Consider the following 24,157-nt stretch of genomic DNA (forward strand, 5'->3'; position numbering starts at 1 on the left):
TGGAGGCCTGGCCTGTCTGTCCCCCATTCCCCAGACACCCACTCGGGGCAGACACTCTGTAGGATGCCTGGTCCTGGTCCTGGGAGTCTAGTGGGAGAAACAATGACCACACAGTGTGGCCAGGCCTATGAGAGAAGGAGGCCTCTGACCCAGCTGTAGGTGGGTAGGTCAGGGAAGGCTTCCTGGAGGAGGAAACTTCCAAACTCATTACTGAAGTGTGTGTATGAAGTGCTAGGTAAAGAAAGGAGTTGAGGGTGTATGTCCCCAACAGGGCATGGTCAGCTCTCTTCCCTCCTCTCCCTTTATCCCCCACCAGTGTCTTTTGGTCATGCTATATCTAATATCATCTCTCAAGATTATCTTTGATCCTCCCAGTGGTCTTAGGCTGAGGCTCAGCAGAAACAACCCCGGTTGATGATGACAGGACAGAAGCCAGAGGGAAATAGGACTCGCCTGGGGTCCTGTACCCAGTCTGTGGTGGAACTGGAGGACCGGGACACTGCGTCTCCTTTCACCCGGTACCCTTCTGACATGCCAACAGAGAATTTAAATAGGAAGTTCAGACCCCTAGCAGAGCTGTGAGCTGGGCTCTCAAGCCCCAGGCCAGGCGGGCACATGGCCATGGCTGGCAAGAGTGTCCACCCTGCACCAGTGGCGATCAGAAGTGTCAGGCCCGGGGAGCACACACAGAACACACACCCCGGGTCATCTACGCACAGGCTCTATCTACCCTCTCCCACCTGTACAGCCTTGGGCAATCCATTTTCTTTTCCGATCCTCTTCCGATCCTTACCTGTAAAATGAAGCGAACAACCTCTGTCTCTCCAGACTGCTATGAGGATGAAATGAGCTAATTTAGGTGTGCTCCTGGCACATAGCAGAATCAGTGAGGGGCCATTCCCAGCCCTGGGAAAGGGCCCTTGGAAGGGTCCAGAGGCAGAGACTGGGTCTCATCCGCTCCTGGTGCGGTAACCTGGCACATAGTAAATGCTCAGTAAATATTTGTTGAATCACGAGTGAACAAATAAAGGAATTAATCTAGAACAACTCCCCAGTCACGTACATAGCCTCAAAGAGGGTCGTTTGAGTCCTGGCCCTGCTGCTTTCTCGCTGGTGGCCTTGCGCACGTTACCCTGACCAAAGTTCGATGTCCTCATCTGTGACGTGGACACCGACTACAGCCTTACGAAGGAGCTCTTTTGAGGTGTCAGTGAAGTGTGGTTGTGTCCTGTGTGCTGGGAAGGCCCTGTGACCGGCCCTGGGTCTGCCCAGGTGTCAGCACAGCCCATAACTGGCCTGAGGCTGCTTTGCTTCTTCTCTCCCAGCCTGAGCCCCTGGGCTCCAGGGCTCCTGGAAGAGTGACCACAGGATATAGGCCAAGGTCTGCTGGGCTGGGAACGCTGGCAGCCAGACAGGCCAGAGCAGGTCCAGAGCAGGTGAGTCAGCTGTGCAGCAAGGAAGCCGCCCAAGTCAGCCCAAAGCCTCCCCAACATAGCAATTCACTAATCCTAGCAACCAACTCGTTCTCTCTTGACCCTTGACACGCCCACGCGCACCCCCCCCCCCCATCCCATTACACGGAAGAAGAAACCAAGGCTCAGAGAGGGAGAGTAACTCACCCTGGTCACATCTAGTGAGGTGTAGGATCACACAGTGAATCACGGGACTCCTAATTAGGCTTGGGAGCTCCCTGGCTGTGGGAGGTTCTAACCACCCAGACTCTGGAGACGTCTGTTATGTCAGCAGAGTCAAGATTCTCAGTCAGGAGTCAGGCCTCTGCTATGGTGCTGTGGCCGCTGCCTTCACTCCACATCCCCTGCCGTCTCCTGCCCACGCTCTGTAAGTTACGGCCATATGGGCCGCTCTGTCCCCAGGCACGCCCTGCCCGGCGAACCTCTGGCCCTTTCGTATGGCTCTCCTGCAGCTGAAATGTACTGCAACTCCCCTTCCATTCCAGTTCTTACTCATCTTCTCAGAGTCAGATCGAATCCAAATCCACCCATTAGGATGGCCATTATAAAAAAACAATACAAAACAGGGGCGCCTGGGTGGCTCAGTCGGTGAAGTGTCCGACTCTTGGTTGCAGCTCAGGTTATGATCTCCCGGTTGGTGACTTCCAGCCCCAAGTCGAGCTCTGCGCTGACAGCACAGAGCCTGCTTGGGATTCTCTCCCTCTCTCTGCCCCTCCCCTGCGCATATGTGTGTGCTCCCTCTATCAAAATAAACAGGTGAACTTAAAAAAAAAAAACAAAACACAGTAAATACCAAGTACTGGCAAAGATGTAGAGAAATTGGACCCCTTGCGCGTTGTCGGTGGGAATGTAAAATGATGTAGCTCTTATGGAAAACAGTATAATAGTTCTTCAAAAAAACTAAACATCGGTATGACCGAGTCTTCTTACTTCTGGGTATATAGCCAAAAGAACTGAAAGCAGGGACAGAAACAGGTATTTGCAGACCCATGTCCGTCGTAGCATTGTTCCCTACGGCCAAGGTGGAAACGACCCACCTGTCCACCGATGGATGAATGGATAAACAAAATGTGGTCTCTACATGCATACAATGAAATATCAGTCACCCTTAAAAAGGAAGGAAATTCTGACCCTGTGACAACACGGATGAACCTTGAAGGCCTTAGGCTGAGTGAAAAGAGCCAGTCACAAAAGGACAAATATTATAGTATTCTAGTTATAGGAGGTAATTAAAGTATTCAAATTCAGGGGGACAGAAAGTGGAACAGTGGTTACCAGGGGCTTGGGGAACGAAGGATCAGGGGGCTATTGTTTCATGGGCACTGTTTCCCTTTGGGAAGATGAAAGGTTTTGGGGAAGGATGGTGGGGATGGCTGCACAACAAAAGGGATGTGCTTGATGTTACTGACTGTACATGTTAAATGTAGCCATTTAACAATGGTTAAAATGGTCAGTTTCAGGCTAAGCAGGTGTTACCACAATAAAAAGGCGGGGTGGGGGAGAGCCAAGCACTCTGGGAATCCATCCCTGATGGCTCCAAGAAGGCCGGAGCCCAAGGGTCATCTCACGGGCACCAGCGATTTAGAGCAATTCTTGTTGACGAAAACTCGTTACGTTTCATATTTTAAAATTACAGGTGAGAAGTAGCACCGGGATGATGTTTTGAATTTACCTTTTTATTGCTCAAGGCATGCTTTTCCCCAGGGGGTTGAGTTCCTCTTTTGAAAACGCTGGTCTCTTTTTCAAGAGGCTGGAGGCACAGGGTGTCAGGAGCCCTGCCCAGGTGGAAGGAGGGGCAGGAGGGTCTCAGAAGCTCAGATCGGCTACAAAGCCCAAGCATTGGAGGACCAGCCGCCTTGCAGCAGGGAGTACAGCCCTACCTTCTAGATGGTAGGGAACCAGTGCCCGTCCTGGGAAAAGACCAGCAAGAGCAAGAAAACTGGGCCACAGGGGGCATATGGGATAGAATGGGAACCAAGGGGGTGGAGTGGGAGCTGCTGGCAGCTGTCCAGAGTGGCATTCACCAGGTTTACCCTTGATATCTGCCCTACCTCTAGGGGAGAGAATGTCACCCTCATGTCACAGATAAGGAAAGTGTGAGGTATGCAATTATGAAGTGACTCATACTTATGAAGGTCACAGATTATTAGGGATGGCAAAGGCAGGGCAGAGGAGGCAGGGAAATCCTAAGTGGGGAAGCCATTATTTATTAACGGCCTAAGGAAGAGCCGAGAGAAGTGGCCGGCTCCCTTCAGAGGAAGGAGAACACAGGCACTTGGGAGAGGGTGGGGACAGCAGGAGTGAGGGCGGCTTCCACAGGCCGCTGGAAGGGCCAGTCCTGGCCCTCCTAGTCAGCGAGCTCAGGCAGAGAGAGTGCGGCAGCACCCGCGGAGAAAGGGCCCGGCTGGGGTTCAGCCAGCTGGGTTCCCAGGATGCTTGGGCCCAGCTCGGTTCTGTGACCCGGGCAAGTCCTTTCCTCCCCAGCCCGTTTCCCGCCTGCTGAGCGGAGAGAGTAAAACCAGGCCTTTTGCCACGCACCGGGGTTCGCGCGCTCCGCATTTGGCAATGCACCTGTTTTTCTGGCATACCTGGTTGTGCAATGCGTGCGTCCAAGGGCCGCTGAGCAGCAAAAGCCGACACACCCACAGGGCGCTCCCGGAGCCGAAGCTCAGACCCTCCCACCAGCGGGAGGCGGCCGGGGAGCCGGAGGCGGCAGTACCCTGTGCCTTCCCGCGCGGCCCCTCGCCTCCCGCGCCGGGCTCGCCCCAGCCACGGCACCCACCCACCTCACCGCAGCCTCCGGGGGCAGGGGCGAGGCTCGGGGAGCAGGGGGGCTGCCATGGCGGAGCCGGAGGCCGCGGCCGAGGACCTGGACGCCCTCGTCGACGACCTGGACTACCTGCCGGGCCACTTCCACCTGGAGATGCAGCTGAACTTTGAGCCGCGCTCGCCGGCCTCGCTCCGCGCCCGGGACTTGAAGCTGCAGCGGGACGGCCTCCGGCAGGAGCTCGAGCTGGCGGCCGCCCCGCAGCGCCCCGCCGTGCGCCACCTCCTAGGCGCCTTCGCCTTCTACCTGGAGGAGCTGGACGAGGCCCGCGAGCGCTTCCTCGAGGTGGCCCGCGAGGACCCGGGCAACCTCAACGCCTGGGCCAACCTGGTGCACGTGTACGGGCGGCTGGGCCAGGAGGAAGACGAGGAGGCGTGCGCCGGGCGTCTGGCCGGCCTCATGGGCCTGGCGGCCGAGGGCCAGGCGGCCGGGGACCCTCGGCTCCGCGCCGCGCGCTGCCTGGCCGAGCAGGGCTACGCGCACGGCTTCGACGTGGGCTGCGCCAGCCCGGAGGAGCGAGCGCGGGTGCTGGCCGCCGGCATCGCGCTCTACGACAAGGCGCTGGGCTACGGGCAGCAGGTGGGTGAACCCTCCCCAGGCCGGGAGGGCTGGGGTCGTGGCCCCCAACGTCTACAGGGACGCCCCCGCACCCCAGACCGTCCCCAAACCCTGGCCCTTTGGCTTCTGGAATAAGCTTTGCGTGCGCCCCTCCTCTCCACCATCCCTCAGGCCCTGGGGCCCAGACCAGGCTTGTTGTAGCTTTTCCCTGCCGGGCTAGGGCGTGGACCCGCTTCCTAGCGGGAAGGCCTGCCTAGGTTTCTCTTTTGGCAACTCTGCAAAATCAGCCTGGCCGACCCACCCTTCTCGTCTTGCTCCTCCCAGCAAGTGTAATGATGTAAGGGCATTATCCTCCTGTTACAGAAAAAGAAACCAGAGTTCAGAGAGGTACCATGACTTTTCCTCAAAGGCAAGGTTTGGCTGATAAGGAGGATGTTGTATAATGGCTTAGATTTGTGACATATAAATAACAGTAAGCCTTCACATACCCGGGGCTCCATTCACAAAGCCTCTGCACACCTCCCTCAGAGCCTTTTCCACCCAAAGCCTTTTCCAGCTTCAGAGAGGAAATGTGGGGTCCAGACCTCGGGGAATGCGGGGTAGAGGGCACGGACTTGGGTTAAGGAGAACAGCCCAGGCTAGAGGTCAAGACGGTAGGCTCTGGGTCAGATAGTCCAGGTTCAAATCCCAACCCCAGACACCTCTCACCTCCGGTCCATCCTTAACGCCACCTAACTTCCATTTCCCTCCCTGCAAAATGCGGATAATAATGGTACTTCCGTCCTAAGCTCCCTCAGCTGTGAGATGAAGGTGCTCCCATTTGATTGATGTCGCCATGAAGACCTCATATTTGGAAAGCACTTAGCATAGAGCCGGCACAGAGATGCAAGGTTGCAGATGACCTCTGCCTCTCCTGGGCTGAGAGATTCTCCTCAGAACCTCCCAGAAAAGCCTCTTCTGCCCCAGGTTGGGGGTAGCTGTGCTCATCGCAGGAGGTCCACAGGGACCCAGGTTTTCTGTTTTAAAGCCTGAGCCCCAGACTCTGAATGCCAGCTGCCCACAGTGGGAGGCATGGCTAGTGTAGCATGTATTCGGTGTGGTCCCAGCAGCAGGGCAGGGCCCAAAGGGCCCTGAGCTAGGAGCCACGGGGCCCTCCTGGGCCTTCCCTTCTGGGCTGTTTCCCCCTCTGTGAAGCAGGGGCAGAAAGGGGGGGGATTGGATGGTCTATAACGTCCCTTCCTGAGAGCAGGGGGAAGGCTTCCTGGAGGAGGTGGGCGTGAAGGCAGAGGTTTGGGTTCAAGCATCCAACTCTCTTTGTATTTTGCTGTGTGGCTCTGGACAAGTCACTTTTCCTCTCTGGCCTTCGTGTCTGCTTTGAGAACATTAACAATAGTGATCTCTGCCTCAGGTTTCCTGTGATTGTCCAATCAAAGCATTGGGTACAAGTGCCCATAAACTGGTAAATTCTGGGCCTGTCTGAGAGGCCGATGCTCAACACCTTAACATGTATTGAACACCTACTATGTGCCAGGCCCTGTCTTTAATAAGTTTGTGGACACAGGGAGAAGCAAACATGTGTTCCTTTATTTAGCCTTGCCTGAGCTCCTCCCCTGGAAGTGGGAGCCAGAACATGCCAGAGATGTGCCTACTACTGGCCGAGGCCACAGCCATTCATTTAGTGGCCTGTGTCATGTGACAGCCATGTCTGAGGGCTTTACTTCCTGAACCAAAAACAGGACCCCAGAGGCTGGCAATGGAAGCCTCCTTCGGGGACCTCAGCACTAGGTATCGGAGTCCGCAGCCCAGGTCCTGGGGACAGAGTGGCAGTGACTGACTTTCAGAGAAGGAACACTTCCTTTCAGCACGAGTGAGTGGCAGAAGGTTCTGGAAGAGGCAGGAGTGTCCTGGCAGGACTGAGGCGAGGGCACTCCCAGCAGGGGCGTGGTGCGTGCAAAGGTCCTGCATGATGGGGCCTGCAGAGGCTGAGGGCTTTGGTGACAGCTGAGTGGCTTAGAAAGAGGGCGGCCAGAAGAAGCCTCACACAGAAGAGCACACGGTGGCCCAAGAACTACCAACATGGCATCTGAAACTTGGTTCCTGCCCCCCTCTTTCGCTGCATTTCCTCTTACTTCCCTGGAACCTCACTTCCTGGCAACTCGAAACCACTTTTACTCCTCCAAACATGCCGTGCTGTTTCATACCTCCCTGGGCAGCTACTATTCCTTCTGCACAGAAAGTAGACTCCATCCATCAAAACCCAACTCAAATGTCACCTGCACCTTGAAGCCTTCCTTCACGTAACATGCAACTTCACACAATAATATTTTTTTTAATATATGAAATTTATTGTCAAATTGGTTTCCATACGACACCCAGTGCTCATCCCAAAAGGTGCCCTCCTCGATACCCATCACCCACCCTCCCCTCCCTCCCACCCCCCATCAACCCTCAGTTCACACAATAATATTTACGAATGTCTTCTGTGAGTGCCTTCCAGACCTGATCTCAGTCCTCACAAGAACCCTCTGATCCCGTTCTGCAGATGTGGGAGCTGAGGCGCACGCACTGAGGCTAAGTAACTTGCCCAAGGTCACAGACCTAGTAAGTGGCAGTCAAATCCGCCCCACTCTGTCTGACTTCAAAGCCTTTGCTCTTTCTGGGAAGGTCAGAGAGGTAAGGGTGCAGTGAGTGCGGGTGGCTGATGCGGGGTGAGGGACACTCCTCATGGGCCACCTCCCAGATGGGAGGAAGTGTCAGGAGAGAGGAGGTGGGTTGCCATGTATGGGGGGGAGGGGTGGGAAGGATGGGGGCAAAGATGAAGTCAGAATTGGGGCCGGGGAAGGAGGAGGTGGGACAGCAGGGCAGCAGGTGTCGGACCCCCCACTGAGAGGGTCGCGGCTCCCAGGAGGTGGTCCGACCCAGGCTGTGCTCTGGCTGCAAGAGCTTTTCCATCCTAATGGGGCTGGGACTGTCCCCAGCAGGGAGGAGCCTCTGGGGTTCAAAGGATAAAGAGTGGCTGAAGAAGCAATACTCCTGCGCTCCCTAAAATTGCAAGAGAAAACGTTATAAAGTTAATCATTGGGCCCGTGATCCAAAAAGGAGCAAAGTGTATGTGAGTGGGTGTTTGTCACTTCCTTTCTCAGCTCTTCATTCCCTCCTGTTTTTCTTTAAGTTACGAAAATGTGAGGAGGCAGACCGCTCTTACCTGTCATTTCTACCCTCCAGCCGACACCCCCTTCTTACACACACACACACACACACACACACACACACACACACATAGGTACACGGTCGCAGATGATTCTTGGTGACAAATTTAAAAATGGAGGGGTGTTAAGAGCTTCAGAGGTAGACAGATTGGGTTAAAATTCTGTCTCCATCACACGTGGTACAGGTAAGTCACTTTACTTCTCCGAGCCTCAGTGTCCTCATCTGCAGAATGGAATTCTAATGCCTATCTCCCTGGCTTGCCATGAGGATCGAGTGAGAGAACCCGAAAGGCTGCAGGCAGGGTGCACGTCGCATCAGGGCCCAGCCCTTTTCCCTGCCCACCCTCCACCCCTGCACAGCACTTGCCTTTGCTCTTAGAGCCATTCCCAGCCTCTGGCTTCTCTCCAAGTGATTTATGCCCTGCAACCTGGACAGTGAGCCCGTGTGCCAGGCCTCTCTAGCCCCCACCACTCAGTGTCCAGCAAAGAGCGGGACATCCAAGAGGTGTTTGTACCTGTTGTGACGTTTCATTGAATTGAATAACTGGATTTTAAACCTAAAGACCCCTTATATTTTTAAATTTTGTTTTATTTTTTTAATTTACATCCAAATTAGTCAGCATATAGGGCAACAATGAGTTCAGGAGTAGATTCCTTAATGCCCCTTCCCCATTTAGCCCATCCCCCTCCTACAACCCCCCCAGTAACCCTCTGTTTGTTCTCCGTATTTAAGAGTCTTTTCTGTTTTGTCCCCCTCCCTGTTTTTATATTATTTTTGTTTCCCTTGCCTTATGTTCCTCTGTTTTGTCTCTTAAAGTCCTCATATGAGTGAAGTTGTATGATTTTTGTCTTTCTCTGACTAATTTCACTTAGCCTAATACCCTCCAGTTCCATCCACGTAGTTGCAAATGGCAAGATTTCATTCTTTTTGATTGTCGAGTAATACTCCATTGTGTATATATAGACCACATCTTCTTTATCCATTCATCCATTGATGGACATTGGGGCTCTTTCCATACTTTGGCTTTGTTGAAAGTGCTGCTGTAAACATTGGGGTACAAGTGCCCCTATGCATCAGCACTCCTGTATCCCTTGGGTAAATTCCTAGCAGTGCTATTGCTGGGTCATAGGGTAGATCTATTTTTAATTTTTTGAGGAACCTCCACAGTGTTTGCCGGAGTGGCTGCACCAGTTTGCACTCCCATCAACAGTGCCTAAGTGTTCCTCTCTCTCTGCATCCTCTCCAACATCTGTTGTTGCCTGAGTTGTTCATGTTAGCCATTCTGACAGGTGTAAGGTGGTATCTCATTGTGGTTGTGATTTGTATTTCCCTGATGATGAGTGATGTGGAGCATTTTTTCATGTGTCTGTTGGTCATCTGGATAAGACCCCTAATTTTTTTAAATTTTTTTTTAACATTTATTTATTTTTGAGACAGAGAGAGACAGAGCATGAACGGGGGAGGGGCAGCGAGAGAGGGAGACACAGAATCGGAAGCAGGCTCCAGGCTCCGAGCCATCAGCCCAGAGCCCGACGCGGGGCTCAAACTCACGGACCGTGAGATAAGTCAGATGCTTAACCGACTGAGCCACCCAGGCGCCCCAAGACCCCTAATTTTTTAAAAGAAGGTAACTTAAACCTTTCTCTAAGAAATATCCCCTGTCCCAAGCTAGCTGAGTTATTTGATTTTCTTCCCCTCTACCCAAATACTGGTGGCTTAACACACACCTGCCCCACCCCCACACATGCAGGTCCTTTACGCCTGCTCATGGCCCCCGGGGTGATGATGAGGGCCTCCACCGCCGTGGGTGCCAGGCCCACAGCAAAGAATTTTACACTCATTAGTGCCTTTGATTGATTTTTTTATTCTTATTTCTTTGCAGAGACAGAGCTCGTGCAAACGAGGGAGAGGGGCAGAGGGAAAGAATCTTTTTTTTTAACGTTTATTTAGTTATTTTGAGAGACAGAGAGAGAAAGAGGGTGTGTGATCACAAGCAGGGGAGGGGCCCCGACATAGGGCTCCATCCCAAACCCTGGGATCATGACCTGAGCCAAAATCGAGAGTCAGGCGCTCAACCACCTGAGCCCCCCGGGCACCCCCATGACTGCATTTGATTTTTATTCAAACTTTCGACACACTGCCAGTTGAGTGTTGTGACTTCCCATCACCACCAAGGACACAAGAGGGTCAGGGAGGGAAGTGGCTCGCCCGAGGTGACCTAGTGCACTCAGGCTGTCCAGACTGCACCTGCCGGCTCGGCGGGCAGAGAGGGAGGCAGAGCTTAGAGGCTGGCCCACAGCCTCACAAACAAAGGTGTGGTCATTCCAATCAGTCACCACACCCAGAGGGGTGGGGACCTGGTAAGAAGGGCCAAGAGGGCACAGTTGGTCAGTAGCTCCAGGGTGCCCTGCACGCTCGCACATGCACACACACACACACACACACACACACACCCCTACCTCTGCAGCCACCACCAGGAAAGCCGGCTGCAGAACTAGAATTCACAAACATCCCCCCTGACAGAGCTTTGGCCTCCCACATGGTCCCCCTCCCCCTCAGCCTTCCTTCCTCACTCTCCCCTTCTCTTCCAACACCAGAGCTGCTCTGAGACCCTGGGGCCTTGGCGGGGGGGGGGGGGGGGGGGGGGGGGGGGGTGCCCTGGTGTGACTATGGTCAGCGTGTCAGCACGAGAGTCCACAGGCTTCAGGGAGTCCCTGCCCTGCCGGCCATGTCCTGGGTGACCTGGGCTAGCTGCTTAACTGCGCCGAGTGTCCGAGATGCCTGCCTGATGGTGTTGTGGGAAGTGTAACTGTGCTCACAGAGGAAGGCCTAGCCCCAGCAACATCAGTGGCCCACAGCTTCCCCATCCTCATCCCCTGACGGGCTGCTAGGACCCAGGACACAAGGGAGCCCCCAGGTCTCTCCTCAGCAAGCACCCCCACACTCCTCCGTTGCCCTTCCTGCGGTCTCCTCGCCCCAGCCCCAGCCGGTCTTAGGAAAAGAACAATAGCACTGGGGAGGACCCCACTCTAAGTCAGGGGTCCTCGCAGAGATGCTGGGAGCCAGACCTGGTATCTATCTGTCCATTCTACAGATGAGCAAACTGAGGCTAGAGAGATGTAGTGACTTGCCAAGGGTGCACAGCCATGGATGACTGCAGGAGCTGAACTCAGTCTCTTGGCTTAAAGCCCAGGCCGAGGCACAGCTTTCTTGGGCTCTAGCTCCAACCTTCTGCTGGCCTTGGAGCCATTCAAATTTGCCTATCTAGTGCCTTCTGGGTTTGCTGCTGGTTTATCTCCCTTCATACCTAGCAAGTTTGGGAAACTGGCTTCTCCCTCTTTGATACAGGATCCCAGAGTCAAACCTGCCCTTAGCATGGTCTGGCCCAGCTACCTCTTCTACAGGGGAAAAGAATGCTAAGGCGCACACAGCACAGACCCATGGAGGAGCTGACAGAGAACATTCGGGCATCACTGTTATTACCGCAGAAGGCAGGAGACTTCCTCAGACCCACCCAGTCTCTCCCGGTGCTAGAGCTGGGTTTGGACTCAGGACTAGACAGGGTCCCTTTTCTGTAAACAGTGGGACAGAGAAGTGCTCAACACGGTCCGCAAGTCTAGGGAATCAGTGGAGGCCAGGAGGCCCATCTAGGTGCCGTGCCAGACCTAGGGGTGATAGTGGGAAGCTGAGAGCAATACTGCTCAAATCTCAAAATCCATGAAGACCGTCCAGGAAGCCAGGCCAGGGAGGCATAGGTGGACTTACTCTCATGGGCATAGCACCCCTCCTTCAAATCCCCTCCACCCGTCTACATGGACCCCACCCAACAGTCCTGTGACACGGTTCAGGCCCAAGTGGGATCATCCAGATGCAGAAGCTGAAGCCTGGGCTGGGCCGGGGCCCTTTCCAGGATCCCCTGGGGAGGCAGAGGCAGGAATGGGACTCCAATCCCAACCCTCTGTGTATTCTCCACACCCCCCGCAGCAGGAGCTAGGTGAGGGGGAGGAAGGACCCCTGCCCTTGCCTTTCTGGAGTGTGTCCCACAGGTGGGCTGGGGTGGAGGCAGGGCTCTGGGCGCAGAGCAGGGAGCCTGCTCTGTGTTCTCACAGAGGGACGTTCCAGTTGTGCAAGAACCACATTCCTGAAGCCTGCCACCTTGTGACTTTTATTTCTGCAGCATCAGCCTTCACAGGGTCGGCGTGATGAGGTGGAAAGAACAGGGCGTTGGAGGGAAGCAGATCTGAACTTGAATCCTGGCACTTCCACCCCAGGCTGTGGGGCTGGGCAGTGGCTTTTTTATTAGCCTCTGTCTCCTCATTCAGGAGGGGAGGAGGATGCCTTCCACCTTCGCAGGCTGCGGTGAGGATCCAGCCTCAGAGGCCCGGAATTGCCCAGTGGAGACTTGATGCTCGGAAATGCTCCTTCTTTTTGGTCCTTCACACTCCCCCTCTCCCGAAGGAGAACTAGTCAGAAAGGAATCCGAAATGTAGAGTACAATGTCATAAAGGGGCAAAGTTCAGATGGCAAGGCAATTATTTTCCCGAAGAACCAAAGAGGTCTCTGAGAGCCTATTCAGACGCATATAGATTGGTAGGTCCTTCGTATATTACTTCTACTGAAATCCTTGAAAACAGCCAAGCCCCCCCCACCCCAACATTTCCTTCTCCGGGGGCCACCTTTTGAAGTAAATGGGATGGCCAAGTTCCAGCCTTGTACCCGCCGAGCTAACACAAACCAGCTCTGTAATGGCTTGTCTTGATGCTAAGTGGCTTGTGCTGACACTATTCTTTGTCGGTTCTGCCAGATCACCTACCTTTGTCGCTCACCCATGCGGCTGCAGGACCTTGGATCTTCAGGCTTCCCTGAGGATCACAATTCTGACCCTCTGGCCCATTTAAATGTTTTTTTCAACATTTATTTATTTTTTGGGACAGAGAGAGACAGAGCATGAACGGGGGAGGGGCAGAGAGAGAGGGAGACACAGAATCGGGAACAGGCTCCAGGCTCCGAGCCATCAGCCCAGAGCCCGACGCGGGGCTCGAACTCCCGGACCACGAGATCGTGACCTGGCTGAAGTCGGACGCTTAACCGACTGCGCCACCCAGGCGCCCCACCCTCTGGCCCATTTAAAAAAGAGATCCACCAACCACTGAACTCCCCGTGGTGCAGTACAGGAGGACCTAGTACATCAGAGGGCCTACTGAAACCTAGGTTGTCCCCCCCACACGCCCCCCTCCTGCAGAGTTCCTGATTCAGCGAGTCGAGAACTCTCATTTCTATCAAATTGCCAGGTGCCGCTGCTGCTGTCGGTCGGGGACCACACTTTGAGAACCACTCGTCTGGAGTCATTAGATGCAAAGGTGGTGGGGTTGGGCTGCTGGGTTCCCAGCTCTGCTGCCTTCTAGCTGGGCCACTCTGGGCCACAGTTGCCTCTTCCGTAACATTGGGCCAATCGTCGTCACCACCTCATAGGTCACCCTGGGGGTGGAATGGGTTAACACGCAAACTATGTGCCTGGCGCCTAGCAAGTGCTCCAAAAAAATTTGCTGTTATCAGTATAGCGACAAAAGCACCGTTTCCAGGTTTCAGTCTGGGCTTTTACACGGCCGGCGTGTGACCTTGAGGACATGGCCCCATCTCAGTTTTCCCGTCTGTGCTAAGAGAGTAATGGTGACACATTTTATATTCCACACGGGAGGGTCTGAGGATCGAATGGAATCTGTGTGAGTCCACTCTGTTAGCGGTAAGCACCGCGCAAACCCTTGTAGCTGGATGTTGTGGGAAGAACATGAACTTGACGTCAGAGGAGCCGGGTCAAGTAGGCAAGCCTCTGCCTCTTCGAGCCTCTGTTTCTGCCTCTCTAAAATGAGGGAAATAACAGTGCGAGCCTCTGGGGAGTAGGGAAATGTCCTGCGGACCCCTTGCCTGAGAGCTGTGCCTCACTCGGTCCCAGGATCTAAGGATTTCACTTTAGGGTTGGCGCTGGTGCCTGGGCATTGCCCGGTTCCCTCCCACAGATCTGCCACGAGGGGCAGCCTAATGTGAGACCCCTCCGGCGTGAAGCCTGGGCTGGCCCCCTCTACAGACCTGGAACCCCCAGCTCCCAGGTCTGTGACGAGGACTAAACAAGAGAAAGGGTGTTGTGCTGCCCAGAGCCCACGCTGGGCAGACCCCCCAGTGAACACTCCTCCTCTGGCAGAAGCCCTTTCAGGGACTCCCGGGCTGCCTCCAAACACCTTGCCCCTGGGAGCTATAACTCTGGAAATGAATGCCTTGCAGCCCTGAGAGGTTTCACAGCAATTTTATTCTCCAGGAGAGAGGTGGAGCAGCCCCTCCCTTCTCCAGGAGGGGAGGGGGGCAGCCAGAGGCCTGTTTAATTTAATTTAACGCACTGTGGCTTGCCAGGTTGCCCCTGGCAACAGCCTCAGCTGCTGCTTCAGTTACAACCAGAAGGATTTTTAAAGAGACAGCCCATTTTCAGGCCAGGATTGCATAGCAGAGTGAACAGAGTCCACCAGCTTCATCACAGGGATAGAAGATGAAAGCTCGGACAGATGAGGCCTCAGACTAGATCTGTTTATGTCATTAACCCCATTCCGAATCTGCAACCCCATAAGCTCTCCTGCAAGTGTCACTCTTTAACGGAATCTGAGGAGGGACTATGTTTGGGATTTGTGGTAGAGATGTCGCTCAGCTAGTTACTTTTCTGAAAATCTGTTTTAACCTTCAAGTTGAAGGGAATGAGGAGTTAGCCCTGCAATTCAGGCATACCCGCCGCCAGGTGGTGGTATTGCCTGCGTAGTGCAAACCATAACCAGGCTCTTGAATTACTCCAGGATTATCAAGAGTGGTGGTGAAACCAATGAGTTTTAAGTCCGGATACTAACTCGTGTGTGACCGTGGTTACGTTGCTTCACTTCCGTGGTCTCAGTATCCTCAGAGAGAGGAGACTAATCAAGGTAACAGTGCTGTGGACAATGCTTCAGGCTAGGATTGTGAAGGCATGAATTTAAGTGCCGCTCTGTCAGGTACTAACTGTGGTTTGGGCACATAACTTACTTTCTTGCGGCTTGAGTGCCAAACAAGAGGAACCAGGGAGAGCCCTGAGGATACCACATTACTCCCCGACACTGGGGAGAAAGGCGTTGGGACTCCACGGGGGATCTGAGGCCCTAGTGGCACTGTGATGGGGTGGGGTAGGGTGGTAGACAGCAGGGTGGGCCAGGACACCTCTGGACTCCAGGGCCCGAGACCTCGTTGCCACACAGGGAACTGAAATAAGTCCCATGGACAGAGCAGCCTCCTAGATACCCCTAGCCCAGCTCAGCTCTAACCCACGCCAGAAGAAAAGGGATCAAATGTTTATGGAGCATGTACTCTGAGCTGGCCACTGCCCTCACAATGCCTGTGAGGCCTATATTATTATCCTCTTCTGCACATAAGGACACAGCGTCTGAGAGGCAACTCATCCGTCCAGGGTCACCCACCTCATATGGCCAGGCCCGTCGGCCACCCGAGCCTCTGCTCTCGCTTGGGGCCATACCTGCTTGTCAGAAGCCTGGACAAGGGAGCAGATCCTGTGTCTCCCCACCGTGACTCAGTTTGGCCAACCTCCAAGTGGGCATGGGGCCAGAGGTCATGAGATCATACTTTAGATAGCCAGGACGCCTGAGGCACTTATGCCTTCGGTCCTAAGCCAAAGGCGTAAAGCCCATCCTGGCCTTCCGCTGTGGCAAATGTTTCCCCCCTGAGCCCTCGAGGATGCCCTTTAACCCTTGGCAACTGCGCTCTCCCCTCTGGACAGCCCTATTCTCAGCTAAAGCCCCATATACATATTCGCACCTAAGTGGCAGGATCACCCTCCCAGGTGATGTGAATGTAAAAACGCACTGGGTCCTGGCACTCCCCTTTCTATGGCTCCCCACTGCCCTGCACACGAACTCCAGGTCCTGAGCCAGGCAATCAGGGGCCCCTCCTGCTGGCTCATCCCCCCGCCCCTTACAACACACCACGGCCCCTCACCTCTGAGGGGACACGATGTCCCCTCCATCTGATGCCTTCTCTCCTGGTGTCCATTTGGGTGGTTCCTACTTGTCCTGGAGAACCCTGCTCCGGCAAGCCCTCCCCTCGCTCTGTGGGCACTCCTGTATCGTGTAGGATACTTCTGCTTGTAACCCCTGGCGTTCCTTCCACCCTGATTGTGAGACCATCTGGCTTTCACGCCACACTGGGAGCTTCTAAAGGTGGGACCTGCCTTTCCTCTCTTGTCCGCGTCACCCAGCCTGGGCCGAACAGAGAAGATACTTGGTGAATCATGGCTAAGAAGTGTGATTAGCGGGGCCTCCTCTAGGTGATCTGGCCTGGGCGCTGGGTGAAGACCCCTGCCTCAGTGGGCCGTCACATCACTCCACTCAGTGGGATCTGACTCACAGGGCCCCTCTTTCTCTCTTCTCCCTCTAAGCTCATCTACAGCCTCCCCAGAGGCTCCCCATTCCAGCCTCTGAGACACCACTGCTATTCAAGCCTCACCTTACAGTCGATCCTCTGCAAGACCTTCTCAGAGTCTTTCAGCTGGGAGCGGCCTCCTCATCCCGGTGCGCTTGTCCACATCATTTTCATGGCCTTGTTTTTCAAACTCTGCCTCATACTAGTGTCGCTGGCAACCTGGTGTGTAAGGGGAGCCTGGGCTTTGGAGCCTAACAAAGGGAGTACAAGTTCCAGCTCTGACACTCACATGCTGTGTGACCTCAGGCAAGTCACTTTACCTCTCTGAGCCTCAGTATGGTCCTCTGTAAGAGGCAGATGATACGTACCTGATAAGTTATGGTGAGATTGAGAGGTTGGGTGTCAGAATCGCGGCACATGGCAGGCGCTCAGTCAAGCCCTGTTATTGATGCCTGGGTCTGTTTTCCGAGCTAGATCGGGAACCTATTTGGGCCAGGGTGTAGGTCCGGTTCGGGCCACATCCCTATAGCACTCAACACAGGGGCTCACGACACAGATGCCCAGAAATGCTGGCTGGACCGAATGCATTCACTGCTGCTAGGAGTCGGGGTGGAGAGAGGATGGGGATCCTGAGCTGAGGAGGCCATGGTAGGTGGGGGGTGGTGAGCGCAGAATCCAGCCTGGAGACCCACACCAGGAGACGAAAGTGGAGGGAGGGAGGGACCAGAGCCCGAAGCGGAGCTGCTGATATGCACTAGGGGTTTTATTGGTTTTCATTAAAATTCCTTCCCGAGGCAGCAGCAGCTACTCCCATAAATAACAGCATAAATATTTTATCCGGTGCCCAAGTCGGTCTAAATGCATGGCAAGGTTGGCAAGAATAACAATGGGAAAACAGTTCAGGGGGGGTCCTGGGCTTCAGCTGAACTCTAAAAACAAGCCCAAAGGGGCTTTCTCAGGAAGGGGGAAGCTGAGGGAAGGCGCCCGAGGGGAGGAGCGAGTGGACGTTGCGGGGGTGGGGGGGAGGACAAGAAGGTGACCAGTGGCATGTGGGCCCTGGAATGGGGGACTCCAGAGCACAGGGAGGGGAGTCAGGGGGAGGAAAGCTTAGCTTGAAAAGCAAGATGGAGGGGAAGAAACGTATGCCACTCCTGCTCCGCGATGCACACCGTACTCAGGACATTCACACAGGTTATCTTGTCAAAGCCTCCGTAGTCAGAGAAGGAAAGTGATTCACCCAAGGTCACTCGGCCACCAGTGGCAGATCCAGGACCATGATCAAAGGTGTCCTCTCCTGCTTTTCAGGCTTCGGGGCGAGTGTGGGAATCTATGAACAATAATGGCTCGAGTACCTCAATAACAGCACCACGGGCCATTCTCTGCTTTCCTAGATCCCAGCGGAGGAGAAAAGGGGCTGGTACTTCACCATGGCCACGCTCTTCATCAGGTCAGGCTGGGGAGGGGGGGACTGGATGGTGGGGGCGGGGGGCATGGCCTGGAACCCGGGGAAGAGGTTGCTGCTCCCATTTCCATGGCAAGGGCTCCCCAAGTTCCCCTCCCTGCCACTGGCCTGGGGAGTACTCGCAGCACCCCAGGGACAGCTGGGAGGGGGTACCAGCCACCCACATCCCCTTCTTGGCCACAGGCTAGATGGCATCTTCCTGGAGCTGGGCAGTGAGGAGCAGAAGAGGCTGCCTGCCTTCAACCGCACGCTGGCCCTGCTCCGGCAAGTGCTCAAGTCCTCGGACCCCCACCACCAAGGTAGGGCCCACGGGGACAGGTGCGAGAGCAGCCTCTGCCTGGCTCTCCCTTTTCCAGTCACTAGCCCTGCCGGTCACCATCACTGTCCCCACCTCTGGCATCATCTCCCTCTGGGGATCCTGCTTCTCTCTCTCTCCCACCTCCGTCCCATATACTTGTTGATTCATCTCACAGAACTCAGGTACCTTGCACCTTGCTTGGTGATTTCAGGCCACAGACGCTCCCTTCATCTTCCTCGGGGCTGACACCTTGCGTGGAGCCGGCCCCCTCCCTCGTCCTGGGCTTCCTCCCTGTCTCCACCCTGCTGCTTCCTAGACACCCCTCTCCCACACTTCACCCCCAGCTCTGGCCTGGTGCTACCTCGGGATGCTGCTGGAGAGGAAGGACACCTTCTCCACCACCCCCATGGGTGTCCACGACTGCGGGTACTCGGGAACCGACCCCCTGGACTGCTTTGGCAAGGTACGGCCCCTGGCCACACCCACCTGTCAAACCGGGATGGAGCCTGACCCCCCCCCCCCCCAGCCTCCTCTTCCGGAATCCCACGTCCACCCCAAGCCCACTTCTCCAGCCTTGTCTTCTAAGCTATTCGCCATGTCTCAGATATCCCCTCAGACTTCTCCCGGTCAGGCTGTGGTTCTCACTGTCCCTCTCTGCACCCAGTGACATAGTGGAAAGAAGCTGGGCTTGGCTGGGGTCTTGTGCCAGCTTTGCCCCTGGGCCACGTGACCCTAAGGCAAGTCCCAAGACCCCAGGATAGTATTCATTAACCTGTGCACTCAGCACAGAGCCCTGCACGGGGCACATCCCTAATGTTTGCTGGTGGGTGGATTAATGAGCAAGTCCTTGATGAGAGATAGTAGAACAGAACATAAAGGCTGGTTCATGAGGATTCTGAGAGCTTTTATCCGATTTAACAAACACACTGCCTCCACCCCTCCTGGAGAACCTACTCTGTGCCCGGGCACAGTGAGGAAGTCCCTGCAGGTTCCACTATCTCAGAGACAGCGACCCACACAGGACAGGGAGTGGTCAGTAACAATATAGGGGGCAAGTGCTGTGGCCCAGAGAGAAACACTGCACTGTGTAAGTATGGGGGAGGTAGAGGCTGATTCTGGCACCTCCTTCCATCTGCCCTGGGAAATTGGGGAGCCTGCACTGGATGTGTCTGAGGAAGAGAGGTTTGCCTAGGGTATGGGGGATTCACCAGATGGGACACATGAACGTGGTGGGGAGCATGAGAGTCTGACTCTCGGGAGTTGGGTGCCAGTGAGTCATACCCTAAAGTGTTAGGTCCCATATGACCAAACCTAGTGGCAGGTGGATTTAGGGAACAAGAACATTGAAGTAACATGGCTCTACCCAGAGATGGGGTTCCTGCAAATAACCAGACAAGTAGTTTGCTCTTACCCTTCTCCCCTCCCTAGGCCATTGAGATAGCCAAGGACCAACCCCCCATCCTGAATCGCCTGGCCAAAATCTTCCACTTCCTAGGGAAGCAGGATATGGCCATTGGAACCTGCAACATGGCTCTAGATGTCCTACGGGATCCGGAGCTCAACTGGCAGGCATACTGCACAAGGGCCAAGGTGAGTCAGCCTGCAAGCTTCGCCTCATCCTGCCATCAGGAATCCGAGAACAAGGGCCCGGGGTTAAGGCTGTGTTGCCGGAGCCCAAAGGTCACAGAGCCTTCATGGTAGAAAGGAGCTGAGGAGTCATCAAGACACAAGGTTTATATTCCGTAAGGTTGTTGCGTGAAAGAATGAAGGAGACTCCTACCCGCTGCAGGCATCCCTCCAAAATGACCTGGTCAATGACGTCCAGCCTCTTCTTGGTTAGCCCTCAATATAGTCTGACTGACCTGGGTTGAAATCTGGCCTGTCCACCTATCACTCTGGGACTGGGGGCCAGCCACTTCTCTAAAACTCCATTCCCCAAACTGTGAGGTATGGATAATGACCTCTGCCTGGAATGTTCTTCTCCCTGACTGGCTTCCTTCCTCACTTCCTGAAGTCTTGACGAAAAGGAAGCTTCCAGCACCATCTTACTGAAATGCCAACCTCTTACCAACATTTTGTTTCCTCTTTTCTTAGTTTACTTCTTCTTCCTAGGACTCATTACTCCCCAACATACTATTTATTTACCATGTATATTGTCTTTCTCTCCCTCACACTAAAATACATGCTCCATGGGGACAGGGAATTTTGTTGTGTTGCTCTCTACTGTATCCTGGGTGTGTAGAACAGGCTCTTGGTAGAACAGAACTTGGCACATAACAGGCTCTGGCTGAATATTTGTGAATGAATGGACGCATGAATGAGTGAGTGAATGGATGAATGAACTGAGCACCTACCATGCTAGATCTTGGCTAGAATATGTTCTCTCAACCGTCATGGGAACTCTCCAAGGAAGATACTAGTTTACTAATTGTTCGAATGTGGAAAATAAGGCTCACAGAGGTTGAACAACATCCTCCCCAGCTCACGTGCTAATAAGTGGGGGGGCTGGAATTCAGCTAAGTCCAACTGGCTCCAAAGCCCTCCCTCCTCCCCCACCTCGCGATGCTTTCCTAGAACCAGAGCGTTAATACCTTCAACAACAATCACCCCTTTTCCCTACTTCCTCCTTCTCATGCCTCCCTTCAGAACCTCTAGATTTTTTTTTTAATGTTCCAAGTGTGGGGGAAAGGAGGAAGTGGGGACGAACATAAGAGTCTGGAATTATTTGTAATTTGATGCTTGTAAGTTGGGGCTACCTGCCATTCCTTCCAAACTGCTTACGTGAACTCTCACAAGTTTGGTTCTGCATCTTATCTAAAATAGCCCCCCTCCCCCAGTCACCTGTAGCCTATCACCCTGTTTATTTTTCCCCAGCCACTTGTCACCACTGCACCCCTAGTACCTAGCACTGGCCTGGCATATGGTGGGCACTCAATACGTATTTGTTGAATGAATGAGGGGCTCTTAGCTTCATCCAACGCCCCCTCGTTGTACAGATAGGGAAACTAAGGCCCAGAAAGGGTGTGATGAGCACAGCTGGCACAGAACTAGGACGTAGGACTCTGGGGTCCCAGTCTCAGGGACCTTCTCCTTCACCACACAGAACTCCCCTGAGTTGCTGCTGAGAAAAAGGGCAGAAGGGAGGGCAGAGGTCCTTGCTTGGAGCATTGTCCCTGAGCTGACTCTCTATGGACAGATCCACCTCAGAGCCTACCTGCACGACCTGGAGCGAGCCAAGATGGGGCTCGGGGGCATGCCTGACAGGAACCACCTGGCCTGTGCCAAGGCCGACCTGGAGGAAGTGGTCAAGGTGTGCCCAGGCCTCAAGACCTACCTGGACATTGGCCAGGTAAGGCAACCTCTTGGCTTGAGTGGCCAATGGCTTACTGCAAATCTGTTTGCTCTCTGCCAAGTTAGGCCTGAGCACTGAGGACACAGGGAGAAATACAGCTATCCCCCAGCCTGATAACCTACCCACCTCCTACAGCCGTGGTGAGGATTGCGTGAGAAAATGCACATAGGGCATTTAGAACAGGACCAACCTCTTTCTAAAGCACTCGGGCCATTACTCTATCCAGAGGTGCCTTCTGGGCACAACGGACGATTTCCAAGAGGTGACAGTATCATAATTTTACAGATGAGAAAACCGAGGCCCAGAGATTGCCTCGCTCAAGATTATATGACCAAAAGTTGTGGGCTGGAACCGGAATGAGCGCTTCATCTCCTTTTCCCTGGGCGGGGCTGAAATTTGCCAAATAATTGTGGGGGGAGGGGGGGGTCGGGAATGAATGCATGAATGGACTTTTTTAAAAAGCAAGCCTGGGCCCGGAAGGAGCAGAGAGAAAGGCTCACCCTGCCCTCGCCCCCCACCTCCATCCACCTAGGTCTACTACTACATGGGCGTGGACGCCGTGCAGGAGCTGCTGGCGGTGGACGAGGCGGCGCTGAACCAGGCGCTCGTCTTCCTGGCCAAGGCCGGCGAGTCGGAGCTGGGCGCCTCGCTGCCCGAGCTGCAGCTGCTGCGGGGCAAGTGCCTGCGCATCAAGGGCGAGGATGCCAACGCGGCGGCCTGCTTCAAGCGCGCCGTGGAGCTGGACGACGCGGGCTCCAACCACACCGAGGGCTTCGGCTGCCTGCTCGAGGCGCTGCTGGCGCAGTGGAGCCAGGAGCAGCTGAGCGACGCCGAGCTGGGCCGCGAGGTGGACGCGTGGCTGCGCCGCGCCCAGGGCAAGTACCCCGCGGCGCGCCTGCGCCAGGAGCTGCAGCGCTTGTGGCGCGGCCACACGGGCGAGGTGCTGGGACTGGCCCGGGCCTTGGTGGCCCAGGGACGGCCGGCGCTGGTGCGACTGCTCTTCGAGACCATGGAGCAGGACGGCGAGAGTTCGGGCGAGCCGCGGGGCCGCCGCGCCTTCTCCCTCTAAGGGCCCTCGAGGCCCCGCCCCGCCGAGGCCCACCTCCAGCTGATTGGGCCGGGTCTGGGCGCTCAAAACGGGCCCGCCCTGCCATAGGCTGGCTGCTGAGCCGAGCCAATTAGATTCTCTTTCGGGTATTGGGAGGGATGTTGAGAAACCTGGGTGGTTTGGCATGCCCATCGAGGCACAGAGGGCTGATTAAGGACCGCAGGGAGGTAGGTAAGGCCCCTGGGAAACTGCCTGATGAAGGGCCGAATTGTGCAAATATGCGAAAAAAGTAAGATGGCTGCAAGATACCGAAGGTAATTGCCCCCATTTTGGCGGCTCTTTAGTCCCCGTGCGCAATCCTTGAGGCCTGAGTTCCTGTCTTTGGGTTGCCGTGAGCCTCACTCTATCCTTGTAATAAAGCCCCCTGTACATACATTGACTGGAGTGGGTCTCAGGTCCTGCAGCCAGAAAAGCCATGTCAGAGCAGAGGGCAAAACTGCACAGGGAGGTAACGGGCAGGTAAGAGCAAGTCTACACCCGGCTGCTCAGGGCTTTTCCCCACCTGCCTAGCAGTCTTCCAGCAGGCCTCACCCTTGGTGAACTTGGTCTGAAAGGCCCCCAAACTCCCTGAAATAGAGCCCATCAAATGGAATTTTTGCTTGACTTCCCCGTGCTTAGGAGAACCTAGGCTCCCCGCCCATCAGGAGGCACCACCTGCTCCCAGGTTTGAACCCTCCACAAGAGAGTGAAAAAAGTCTTGGAATTTTACGCTCTTGGACTTGTAGTCACAGAATCTTAGATGCAGAAGTTTATTGTCAAAGATGTAAGCTCTGATTGCCAGTAAATCTTAGAATGGCCGTGCTGGATTCTTGTGGTCCCACGTATAAGAGCCAATTTCACCTAAAATTCCAGACTCCGGGAATGCTGGCTGTTCATAACGGCAATGGTTTGTGATTTATTTTGCATTTTTCCCTTTCTTTAGAGTGAGTGATACTCATTGCTTTGTTCATATCCCTGATCCTCAAACTTCACCAGGGATAGGCCAGCACCCCTGCACTGCTTCTCAGGTCTCCCATGACAGATGGAGGACAGACTGAGAAGGGCCGTCCTTAGAGATCACACACTCCAATCCCGTGTGTAGCTGACAATACTGACAGCCCTGGAAAGGAGGTGGCTTTTGCCCAAAGTCACACCTCCCAGCCTCCCACCCCTGTACTTCAAACCTACTGGCAGCATGCTCAGGTTTGGAAAAATACCAATAAACTGATGAACACTAAAGCATTATGTGTTTATGTGTTAAGGGTTTATGTGTCACCTGTCACATGGGGCACTCTGATATCCATCAGGATAATGTTCCTTTTTTTTTTTTTAAGTGTATTTATTTATTTTGAGAGAGAGTGCATGCGAGCAGGGGAGGGGCAGAGAGCGAGGGAGAGAGAATCTCAAGCAGACTCCGAGCTGGACGTAGGGCTTGAACTCACAAAC

The 24,157-nt window shown here is 54.6% G+C and overlaps 2 protein-coding genes across 2 annotated transcripts in view; one reads left to right on the forward strand and one right to left on the reverse strand.

Moving 5' to 3' along the window:
• Positions 1-897, reverse strand: part of LEXM (lymphocyte expansion molecule) — a 28,345-nt gene extending 27,448 nt beyond the window's left edge. The window contains exon 1 of the mRNA XM_047872351.1: positions 794-897. The gene's annotated coding sequence lies outside the window, so the exon portion shown is untranslated. The remainder of the gene's footprint in view (positions 1-793) is intronic.
• A 3,065-nt stretch (positions 898-3,962) lies between these two features.
• Positions 3,963-23,950, forward strand: TTC22 (tetratricopeptide repeat domain 22). Its single transcript, XM_047872348.1, has 7 exons — positions 3,963-4,878; positions 17,904-17,959; positions 18,158-18,273; positions 18,617-18,735; positions 19,701-19,862; positions 21,469-21,621; positions 22,157-23,950. The coding sequence occupies exons 1-7, from the start codon at positions 4,312-4,314 to the stop codon at positions 22,691-22,693; spliced, it is 1,710 nt and encodes a 569-aa protein (XP_047728304.1). The 5' UTR covers positions 3,963-4,311; the 3' UTR covers positions 22,694-23,950.
• The last annotated feature ends 207 nt before the right edge of the window (positions 23,951-24,157 follow it).

Source organism: Prionailurus viverrinus, chromosome C1 (genome assembly GCF_022837055.1).
Source record: "Prionailurus viverrinus isolate Anna chromosome C1, UM_Priviv_1.0, whole genome shotgun sequence".
NCBI lineage: Eukaryota > Metazoa > Chordata > Mammalia > Carnivora > Felidae > Prionailurus > Prionailurus viverrinus.

Bases quoted from the DNA above. Each gene is read 5' to 3' on its own strand.
- TTC22 (XM_047872348.1), top strand. From the start codon at position 4,312: ATGGCGGAGCCGGAGGCCGCGGCCGAGGACCTGGACGCCCTCGTCGAC. The intron at 19,863-21,468 runs GTGAGTCAGCCT...CTCTATGGACAG, and splicing joins CATACTGCACAAGGGCCAAG to ATCCACCTCAGAGCCTACCT. The intron at 21,622-22,156 runs GTAAGGCAACCT...CCATCCACCTAG, and splicing joins CCTACCTGGACATTGGCCAG to GTCTACTACTACATGGGCGT.